A 12,090-nucleotide genomic window follows, 5' to 3' on the forward strand; every position below is an offset into this window, starting at 1 on the left:
ATGAGCCGCCACCTGAGAAGAGAAAAGAAACGTCTACTCCAACTGAATGACTGCTAGGAATGAAAGTAAAACTCCTTTTTGTTAATTACAAAAAAAATACGGCTGCAACCAATTATTCTCACTGTCGATTATTCTTGATTAGTTTTCCTAAGAACCAATTAGTTGTTAAGTCTGTAAAGTGTCAAAATCAAGGACAAAGTCTTGGGGAATCAGCAGACGTCAAAGTGGTGTCTTCAAATTGCTTGCTTAGTCTGGAAAGCAGCCAAAAACAAAACAAAGTTAATTTTATAAAGCTATGAACAGAGAAAAGGAAGGCAATCTGAGTGTCTTTGTGAAGCTGCAATCAGCAAATGTCTGACAGATTTTCTATTGATGGCCTGATCAATGAGGTAACATGAAGGTACCGTTTAGGTAACATCAGGTTATATAATGGCCTCCATTTTCTACATTCTCAGTAGTGAACATCAATACCGTTTTTATAAAGCAGACAGAAACTATATTGGATTGAATTTCCTCCATCTGAAGCGCGATTCCCACAATATCGCCGTGTCTTTTACAACTGTGGTTAAGAAATTGGATTGGATGTGACAAGCCTTTGTGCTGTTAAACCGAGCTGAACAGCAATCTGGAAACCCGGCGTGGATGTTAAGGGGAAAGTGGGTGGCGGATGAGAGCGAGCGTGTCATTGAGGTTATCAAGTGGGAACCTCCCATCACAGATGTTTCATTGTCTCTCGCCCCGCAACACCTACAGAAGGCTCGGCAGTAAATTCTGGCCTCCCCGCTCCACCCACCGCGACATAAAAGCATCAAATCGTGAATCATGTTGGGGAACAATAAGACGAGGTCAAATCCCTCACGTACATCTATCATCTTTTCTTTGTCACTTTATCAGCGTTGGGTTTAATGGGCTCCGTTTCGGCGGCGTCCCGGCAGAGGTGGGGTGGCCGTCCGGCAGGCAGAGGGGAGTGAAAGCTGCGGGATCAGGTCATGATCCCGGGTCAGCCCTCCCTAATTCCTCCACAGCGACTCTCCAGACCTCAGGAGGTTTTTGGATCCCAGACCAGACAGACGGACTCTCGCTCTCAGCCCCCTCTGGAGTCAGGAGGGCCGCAGCCGCTCCCCTGCTATTCTGGGAGCCGGAGTCCAGCGTGGAATTCATACACAAGAGCAAAAAGTTAGTGGTGGAAAACGGGACGGGACGGGACGGCTCTTCAGATTAGCACTGGATGGCCGTGCCTAAAATGAGGAGTCCCATTTTTAAACTCAGGATTATTAGCCTCAAGGATCAGGCGACCAAAATCAACTGCAGACTACATCGCAAAAAAAAAATCTCCACTTTGAGATCATTTTCAATGTTAAAATCTTGTTTTTTTAAGGTCAATAATCTGCCAGTGGGATGAGATAATCCCACTTGTTTCCAACGCTAATCAATCCGTTTCCAAAATTTTCTTGAATCAAGCGTCATTTTCTTGATCCTGTCGGGCCGAGCCGCCTTATCCTGCCTGGTTTCAACAGACTGACACTTGATCCCGGAGGAAAAACCTGAAACCAGTGAAACTGCGTTGGAAAGAAGTGGAATTATCTCATCTCACTGACAGATTTTTTCCACTTATTAAAAAAAAGAAAAAAAAAAAAGAAAGAGATTTTAACACTGAAAATGAGACTAAATGACTTATTAAGATGGAGATTTATTGCATTCTCAGGGAAATTAAATGGTTCAATACTGCCAAAAATTCGCCACTGTGGAAAACAAAAGCAAGACACAACAATCCATGATTAATCTTGCGGAACAAAATGATCATCCCGCATGTCCTATCAACATATTGGAAATTTTCAGAGGCCGAATTAAACTTTTAAATACTGCTAATACTAAAATTCACTCGTTCAGGCAGCAGGGCTTATAAAATATGTGCCTGACGTCGTGTTTACAGATGATGAATTTGAGGTCTGCATTGAAAAGCGACACAAGCGATTCTGAATCAGGACGAGTCACCGTGAGGCTGAGGCGCTTCGTTAATCACCGCTCTGAGCCGCCGCCGCCGCCGCCGCGAGTGCCGGCTGGAATCGAGACCTTGAGCGGCCGATAAGCCCTGCGGTGTCAAGTGGGTCTTTTCAGGAGCGGGGGGGTCAACTCGAAACACTCCACGATGAAAACACCGCGTGGTCACTTGACACGGAGAGGCCGAGGCTCAACAGGTGGACGAGGGCGGGAGCGCTCGGCTTAGTGACTCCAAAAAGGCCGAGAGCCGCCTAAACAATATTTGTGAACATAATGTCACCGAGTATAAAGTCTGCAGCGACTGAGGAGGTGAGAAATGTAAAGATGCCCTGCAGATAATCAGTGCTACTGTTGAACCGATGTGGGTTTTTGAAGTAAATCTGGTTGGAAGCGGTGCAGGGAATCAAATTTCTCTGGAGATCCAGTTCCCAAGAAAAAAGTCAGTTCCAGCACACACTTTTTCACCTCTGCCCTCAATCAATCTTTAGTCAATCATTATTTATATAGCATCAAATCACAACAGAAGTTATCTCCCTCCTGAACATGCTCTTGGCCCTGATTTATCAACTGACTTTTTCTTTGGAGTTAGGAGCTGATTATCGCCAACATTTGCCAGTATCTCTAAATTTGACAAGTATTCAGCATTTCCCCCCCAAAAACTGTATTCTTATCAGAGCGGAAAATCCCCACAAAACTTCTTTAGACCATCACAGGACAAAAACTGCAACCAGCAATAATGAAATTCATTAAATGACCTCACATGACCTCCCTGTAACACAGAGCATCTTAAACAGTGACATCATCCTGCACCAGTGGGTGTTAATTACATTTACAACCAATAAAACCCTCACAAATCTCTAAACATCCTCTCTCGTCCACCTTATCACTTCAAAATAAAACGGTGTTTCTCTCCCAAACTGATATCATGTTGGTTTGCACTCGTGAATGATCCTTCCTCGCGCCCAAACTTCCCGTTTCAACAGGAAACACATCAAATCAAGAAAGTAAGAGTCCATTTCATGAAGTCTTTAAAGAGTTACTGTATATTTTGCTGATTCAAGAGGCAGGAAAAATGTGTAGCCTCAAAGGTCGGTGGGAAAGGAGACGATGTGCTGCCAACATCAGGAGGATTTTTTTTTTTTTTTTTTTTAAATATTACAAGACTTTAAACTGTCACACTTTGAAAAACTGAATTAATACAATGTGCAGAACCTCCATTATACTGGAGCCCTGACAGGACAATATCCGATGTTTGACAAAAGGCCAGTGGCGGTCTGACCGTAATCAATAGCCTTATTCCACTTTGGAGGCTTAATGACCGTCACTCATCCAAGTCATGTACGGCGGTACAAATGGCCCGGGTGGGGATCCATAAAACAGGGATTGGTGGAATATTAATAATCGCTCGACGGCAAAAGGCTGAATGCTGATCATTGAAGCACCCGGGCCACCCTCCCCCGCCCCAAATCCACCCTCACACCCCCCACCACATACCAGGGTGGGGTAAGCGGGTGAACGGGGGGTGACGGCTCCTCAAGGACAGCTGGGAGCGTAAAAATAAAAGCCCTTGACCAGCTGTGACTGAGAAATGTCCCGCCACCGCCGCCGCACCCTGACTCACCGTGAATCGGCAGCCATTAAATATGCAGACAAGCGGAGGGCTTTCTAAATTTACACACGCATACACACTGCTGGGGTTTAATTACAGGGGTGAAAGTTTAACATGATGACTATCACACTGACTGGGTGTGTGTGTGTGTGTGTGTGTTGTGCAACAAGATGCATGCAAACTTGCAAAATTCACAAAAGGGATTCAACTAAAAATACATTTTCTCTTCCTCTGAGGGTTTTCACATCTAATCATGAAAGAAATTAATGAAAATTATACTTTTTTTTTTTTTTTTTTTTTTTTTTTTTTTAAATGTGATGTGTTTTAACTGTAGTGTGTGAAAACGTACCTGCAGAATGTCACTGAGGTCCAGCAGCATGTCTGAGCGGCAGGTTAAGGCACCAAAACAAGATACTTCACACCTGAAAATCCTTATTGGGGTTCATTTTAGGCTCATAAAAAAGCCAAACAGAAGATTCATCCAGTACGTCTAATTTTCCACGATTATTCCAAATACAGCAACATTCCTGGTTTGATGCAGGTCGTATAAACAGCACGTCACGTTTGGATGTTCTGAATTATGTGGCTTTTTTTCCGATTAACACGTGTGGGATATGCCGATGTTATTCGGGTTTTAGGATCATTCTCTGGTCGTGTTTACAGTGAATTAGGAATATGCGTCTCAACTGGGGTTTCTCCCTCAGCCTTGTTGTTGACGGTCAGCTGTGTGAGCTGGAAACAAACCAACTAGACAACAGTTTGCAAGGCCGGGGCAGAGATGCGTTCACAAAATAAAAGCCCGCATTTCTGGTCGGAAAGAGAAACATATCTGCTTTTAAACATCATCAAAGACTTGGATAACTGCAGTCTGCACGGCTGCATGTAAACGGGAATATTAGTGGAATATTCATCTTCATCAGCCATGTAAACAGCTGAGGAGGAATACTGTCTATTTCGGAATAAGGGCAAAAAAAAAAAAAACAGAATATTTTGTGCATGTAAAAGCAGTCACTGATACATAAAACAATGCTACAACATCACAGTGAAGTATTTGAAAGTTAATTTAGATTACCAGACACAGTGCAGAGTCATGCTTTACTGACAGTAAACCTCCCCTCTGGTTAAAATAAACGATTACTGAGCCACTGTCAGTGACTCAAAAATTTTAAGTTCCATCCACCTCAAAGTCTTTCCCCTTTAAAACCTGCACTGCACATTTCGCAACTCAGATCAGATTTGACTTCACATCATTCCTGTTAGTTCATTTAATATTCAGATTTTTATTTTAGCAGGAAGTGGGTTTTAAAACTTGAAATTGTAAAACAGGGTTTCCCTTTCACCACACAGACACTGCCAACAATTATCCAAGTCTATTGCTGAATGAACAGGAACTACAACAGCAGCTGTGGCATGTTGTAAATTGCCTTCAATAACCTTTAAGTAACAATCTACCACATTTCGATATAAATACATTTAAATTTTGCCACTCTAACGCCTCAACAGTTCAATCTGTATCTGGTTCATGAATCTTTTTCTGCTGTCTGCTCTAAACACTTGCTGACGTGTCTTTCAAATCCACATGATCCACTGTGTAAATACGATAGCTTTGGAGCTGCTGTGGGTTTTATGGAGCCAGGCTAACGACTCCTATAGACTTCAAGTCTTTATGCTAAGCTAACATGAAATGCTACCTAGGGGAACTGAACCACTGGACGTACAGAGGTGAAAATGGTATGAAACGTCTTGTCTCAGTCTGGGTAAGCCGTAAAAAACTTTTAAGTATTCCTTTAAAACAAGGATGATGAGAAAAAATAAATGACTAGTCAACTTGATCCCATGTATTTAGCATTAGAGTCTGAATTTAGCCCGCTTGTCACCTCTCAACAACATTAAATGAGGGGAAACAGTTGCCCTCAAGCCTGTTTCCTCACAAATAAAATGAAAATGAATATGTGGCGCAGGTTGTTACGATGTTCGGCGTGTGCATGTGGACACGGCTGGCTTGTTAACAATCAAATAAAACAAGTGGAACGCGAGCGGGCCGGGCAGGTGTGAGAGGAAACGCAGAGTGACACCGAGCCGTCACCTCTGACCACACAGCTCGGCTAAATATACTGACGGAGCTGTCGCCCGCCCCCGCTCTGACCTCAGCTCACTCTCTCTCTCTCACACACACACACACACACACACACACAGACACACACGTGTACGTCTGCTCCATCCGCCTCCGGACACCCCATCCTCCTGGTGACCAGCCCGCTCGGACACGGCGGTCTCCGTGGCGACAGGTGCACCTGTCTCCAGGCTGCCAGAGCGGATTACCAAAAAAATAAAAAGGCCTCACAATGGAATTAGCAGCAGCGCAGATGAAATGGAAAAGATAATCCCAGGACACACACACACACACACACAAACACAGACACAGACACACACACACACACTGTCTGGAGATTAAAGACAACTGCCTTAATCAGGAAAATAAACGACAGCAAGTCCTTCAACACATCTGGTTTCACTTCAGAAAAGCAAAACACACAAAAAAAGCTCCTTACTTCTTATTTGGGAGGAAGGTCGGTCAAGGACAATGTAAGATGACTAACTAAAATGAGTAAGACTTTTTTTTTTTTTTTTTTTTAACTTTTCCATATCCAGAGACCTGAGTTTGACTTTTGCCTCGCCTTTGATTTTCCCGGCTCGACGAGGAGACTCGAGCGGAAAACGCTCCGAGGCACACGCTTTTCAAAGGTGTTACAAAATAAACAGTTGCCGCTTTAATTTGGATTTTGCTGTAATGACGTTAAACAAACCAGAGCATCAGAGAGGCTCCGCTGGCCTCGACAGCGTCTCCTCGGCCAAAAACTAAAAAACAAGAAACAAGACCAAGGCAGGTGACTGTGATGCTAGCTTGGCCTATAAATAATATCACAGTATTTTTAGGCTACATCACAATACACAATATATATCTCGATATTTAAAGCACTTTATAAATGCCCAATTTAACCCTCAAACATCATGATATTTCTGACCAAACAGCTCAATACTGACAGCACTGTGGGGATGACTATTCAAATATTTCCACAATGAGATTTTTGCTAAATAATCATCAGTGATGCCTACATAATGACTGAAAGGTTAAAGGCAAATATTAGAACAGCACGAACAGTTCAGAAAACATATCACTTTACTGTAATGTGGGATTCAAAACCAGGAAAAAACTTTTTTTCTTCTTCTTATCTGGGAAAACAGAGCAGTATGCTTGATCATGACTCTCTAAAAACTACTATCCTTCATGTGCAACAGCATAAGTCAATGCTGCCTGCCAATCAAAACCCATAGATCAGCACTTTGGAGCTGTCTATAGGAACCACCAGGCACAATACTGATGATACTCTGATGATATTCTAATGATATTCTAATAATATTCTAATTAAAAGCATTGCTCTTGGTCATTTGTCCACCTGGCCTTCTCAAGATTTCTTTCCCTTTTTTCCCCCGTTGCCCCTCTGGGTTTTTGAGGAATATCTTCTTGCCCGTTATGAGGATCAAGTCGGGTCGTCCAGTTTTTGTTTGTTGTAAACATGCGGACATTTAGGGCCCTATCTTGTGCCACCCGCCTTCCGCTGCCACTACCCGCTACCCGCAAATTGCGGATTTAGGAACTTCCGCTATCCCTAAACGGTATCTTGCACCACCCGCTACCCGCTATCCCTTATGCCGACTCCGTCATTTGCGCCTGGCGGTGTGTCCGTGGGCGTGTTTCATGCGCTATCCCTAAAGTTGCTATCTTGCGCACACTTTGGGCTGTTACTAGAGCGCGCCCAGGCGGCTTCAATGCGCGCCCCGACGGAGCCTCGCCACGCACACGGTTGGACTGATACCGGGACGCCGCCGGAATGGACTGAGTATATTACTCATATAGACTGTTTAGAGGAAAGACTGTTTTAATTGGACACTTACGCCAGCACGTTTTATTGTTTTATCATAAGCCAGCAGCTGTGCTATATTTTTATTTTTAATATTTTATTTGCCCAATCTACCTTGTCAATAAATTAGTTTACACATAGTTCCACCTCTGCCTCTTGTGTGTGTGTGGTGTGGCCCGGGGATTTTACTCAATCAGTACAACCTTGTGACACGTCCACTTGGACACATGTGGCTCCACCTCCCGAATTAACTCGCCTATAATATAATATATCATATGTATATATATATATATAAAGCCAACTTGCTTTAGCCTCAGTAGAAGCCCTGAGAAAATCTACCTCCCTCTCTCCATCGCGGGTTTAGGATTTAGGATAGCGCAGCCTGCCCTTAAAGGCAATGGCACCTGGCACACTGATTGGTTTAACTGTAACGCCCAAAACACGCCTATGCATAATATAGCGGGTAGCGCAGGTGTTTTGCGGATAGCGGGAGGTGCACAAGATAGCAACTTTTACGGGGGAACGCCTCTTCCTAAATCCTAAATCCGCAAATAGCGGGTTTAGGGAGTCTGGCGCAAGATAGGGCCCTTAAAGTCCTTGGAGACGGTCAGCTGCGATGGAACGGACGTTAACGTCAACAAAATGTGTCGAACAAGAATCACTGGACCGACGTGATGAATCCGCAGCGAACCACGGGCAGCTAGCGAGTGTTTACGCGGCTGCAGGGCGGATACAGATGTTGGGGGAAGGTCGGTGGAAACATCTGGACGTTGTCGGAGCCGCACGTCTTGATGGTCTTAATTTAGGATTCGTCAGGATTGCTTTACGGCACAAAACAGGAAGACGATGCTGCTGTTCCAGAGCGAACGGAGCTGAAGAGTTTCTGTCAGCAGCACCTCATTCATTCATTCATTCATTCATTCATTCACTGCAAAAATGCAAAATCTTGCCAAGATTATTTGTCTTATTTCAAGTCAAAAATGTCTTATTACTAATCAAAATATCTCATTACACTTAAAATAAGACATGATCACCTCAGAAGTAACTTGTTTTTAGACAATTTTCACTTGTTTCAAGTGAAAATTCACTTGAAACAAGTGAAAATTGTCTAAAAACAAGTTACTTCTGAGGTGATCATGTCTTATTTTAAGTGTAATGAGATATTTTGACTAGAAATAAGACATTTTTGACTTGAAATAAGACAAATAATCTTGGTAAGATTTTGAGTTTTTGCAGTGTTGGGCTGTTAGATGTATGATCACCTGATGTATGACAGTCTGAGGTAGGGTAACAGGTTTTGATTTGGCTCATTTTAGTTTCTCATGACTTGTTCTGTCTCCAGACCTACACACTAGTTTTACAAATGACTTCCCTCTCTGGAGAAAAGAGGAACGGGAAAAGGGAAGGAAGGAAGTAGTGAGGCAGTGACAGAAAGGAGGATCAAAGGTTGGAGGGACATAAAGAGACAGAATGAAAGAAGGAGGCCACGGCAGATGGACGCTCCGTCTGTCTGCAGTCTAAAGGTGGACGTCTCATCCAGCTGCTCCTCGTTAAATAAAAGCCCAATTAGACTTTGTTTTCTTTCGGTGCTCTGCTCTCCTGCTCCCCTCGTCTTCGTCCCGATTTCCCCCTGCGACAGACTTACCCAGCTGTGGAAGAGGAAGTGAGCACGGCTATTTTTAAACCGGGCCTCGCTCATGCACACACACACACACACACACACACAAGAGGCCAGTAAACAATGCCGCGGCAGGGCACAGCACCGTCCTCGCTCCTTTTTCATTAGGTAAAGCTATCCTGGCTGCCCTGCTCCGCTCCGACGGCCGTTACGCAACACAATCATCCTCAGAGGCAGTGAGTCAGGAACAAACCCACGACGGCACATCGAGCGCGCTGCACAACAACCAGGCAAAAACCGAGCGACGCCCCGCTGCTGGGGAAAGGATGAACCTAAAAGGCCCATTATCCTGACGGTGACACATCGCTCCTGACTCCAACAGCGGCGGGTTTGCAGATTATGAAACGCTCAGAAACGCGGAGACAGACAACCTTGCACGCCGCTCGCCGACGCGCCGCGCTTGGGAAGTGCACTCAACACTTTGATGTGTCGTCCCTGATCAGTTTAAGACAAAGTTATGCAGATTTAACCTGCAACTTTGCATGAACCGGCGCTGAACTTTTAGTTTAGGCGATTAAGCATTTGATCAGACAAAAAGTGTTGCCCGCGAGGAGAACCTCCAAAAAGGAGAGCTGCTCTTTGATCAGCTCCTTCTTCAAAGTGATTTTCCACTTTGTACTAACGTCTAATTACGTGTAAACACACACAGTTCGCATGCGGGGTGACAGCTGAGTCACCGGTGACACGACCAGCCTCTCCTGAACGCCTGCTAACTTTTAAACTGAAGTGGCAGGTTAATAAAGTCCTTCAGAAAGACACTTAACCGCTCCACTGACGCTGCGCCACGACCGCAGGGTGAAAAAAAAAAAACAATTTCCAACTCGATAAAGGATTTCTAAAAGTACTCGGTAATCGCTGTTAAAGAGTCTGTCGAAGACAAAGAGAGAAAAACAAGGAAAAGTCGATGCAACACCTTGACGGGCGAGCCAAAATGCAAAGCGGTCGTTCGCAGATCAATTCACAGCTGGCACAACTAAACTCTCCTCCTGTCAGCGAGCCCGTAAACGCCTCGCCGGGGGTTTAGATTCATTTAATACAGACTTTACTATTTATTTATTTATTTTTAAACCTTGTTTTCATGTTTTATTCCGTACTTGTACTTTGTCATGAAGCATTTTGTACCTGTAGATTTGAAAAGTGAAATACAATTAATCAACATGCTGTCTTTTTTTTTTTATTTGCATCTTTTGTTTTATTTCAAATTTTATTTCAATTTTTAGCCTTTTCTTTTTAATTCCACCCTGCGCTGTGTTTTATTCTTTTTAATGTTTTATTTAATGCTTTTTATTGTGAAGCACTTTGAGCTGCAATTCTTGTATGAAAGGTGCTATACAAATAAAGTTGTATTATTATTATTATTATTATTATTATTATTATTATTAGTTATTATTATTATTAGTATGTGCAATTTTTTTCCATCAATTAAATTTCAAGCAGAAAAAAAAAAATAGGAGGAAAGCATCATGGGAGCTGCAACTTCTGTGTTTGATTGTGATCGAGTTTGGCTTGAGGGGAGTGAAGCGTCTCGACTCTGACTGACTGACCTGAGTTTGCCCGTTGATGGTCGCTAGAAAAGAGAGGACATGTTTTCGAGAAAGGCAGAAAAACGACAGCGGGCAGGATACGTGGCGTTCCCTCGGTGCGGCAGACGAGGTAGAGGCAGGCGGCGATGACGTGCGACGACTTGCGGCCGCGCGTCAGGTGTTTGTTCAGAGCCATCTTGTAGAAGTTGAAGGCCGTGTTCAGACAGTGCTGGTTCATCTTCAGCTGGTGACCGAGCGTGTTGATCTGCTGTTTCCCTGGAGACACACACACACACACACACACACACCTGCATGTCAGTGCACATACACACTTCAGTTTGGGTTTATGAGGGCTGACACAAATACAGAAGCTATTTTTTTAATGAACATGCTTAGTATCTTTAAATGTGACCATTTTCAACATAAAATCCACAACAATCCAGTCCCTGAAAATTTTTTTAAGGGCATTTATGCCGCGTTAATTTCAATCCAAACGTCATTAAAACGATCTCCAACTTGTGGGAGAAAAAAAAATGAAGAGCCATCCAGTTCTGAATAACAAATTGGAAATTCAAGGAACTTTTTCAATTCAGAGCTCCAGTTTCTCTGATTTCAGTTTAAGTGACGTCGAGCACCAAGACGGCACAAAACAAATCACTTTTTATTGTTTACAGTTAAGAACTGAATCATTACAACAGTGTTTATTTACCGCTTATAGGAATACTCCAATGTTTTGGGCTAAATACTCTTTTTTCCCCGACTTCCACAGACTGAGACAAAATGTTTGACACCATTTTCTCCTCTGTGCATCCACTGGTTCAGTTACTGTGGGTAGCATTCACTGTTAGCTTAGCATAAAGACTTGAAGCCTATGGGAGTCATTAGCCTAGCTCTGTCAAAGTGAAAAAATAAACTTTACAGCATCTCCAAAGCTGTTTTATTGACACAGTGTTTCATGTGGATTTGAAATACACATTTGAAATTGGATTTTATAGCTCCACCATCTAAATTCTCCTAAAACAACTTTTTTTTTAAAAAAATTTTTGGTTGTTTTTGTTGTTGTTGTTCATTCCAAGACGTGTATTTCAGATACAGATGATACACTGGGTAGTGGTATGGAGTATTCCTTTAAGCAAATACTGCTGCATGCAGTTTTGGCTTCCCCTCCGGAGGAAAAAACAGAGTTTTGTCTACTCGGCGTTAATTTTTTTCCCCACACCGGCAGCCTGAAGCCAAAAGTGTCGCAGGTCAGATATTTACCAAACTGCAATTTGTGATTTGAAATGAGCAGCAGACCATCATCGGACGCTAAAACGGTCAGTTTTTCAGGTTCTTTATGGTGGAATCAAGTTCAGA

The 12,090-nt window shown here is 43.3% G+C and overlaps 1 protein-coding gene across 2 annotated transcripts in view; it reads right to left on the reverse strand.

Annotated features, from left to right (window-relative positions):
• The window catches only part of brf1a (BRF1 general transcription factor IIIB subunit a), a 128,309-nt gene that overhangs the window by 97,792 nt on the left and 18,427 nt on the right, over positions 1-12,090 (reverse strand). For both annotated transcript variants that reach the window (XM_030082024.1, XM_030082025.1), the window contains exons 4-5: positions 10,837-11,010; positions 3,960-3,991 (exon numbers count right to left, since the gene is read on the reverse strand). In XM_030082024.1, coding sequence (XP_029937884.1) covers positions 3,960-3,991; positions 10,837-11,010 — 206 coding nt within the window. The remainder of the gene's footprint in view (positions 1-3,959; positions 3,992-10,836; positions 11,011-12,090) is intronic.

The sequence above is a fragment of the Myripristis murdjan genome, chromosome 22, assembly GCF_902150065.1.
Source record: "Myripristis murdjan chromosome 22, fMyrMur1.1, whole genome shotgun sequence".
Lineage (NCBI taxonomy): Eukaryota > Metazoa > Chordata > Actinopteri > Holocentriformes > Holocentridae > Myripristis > Myripristis murdjan.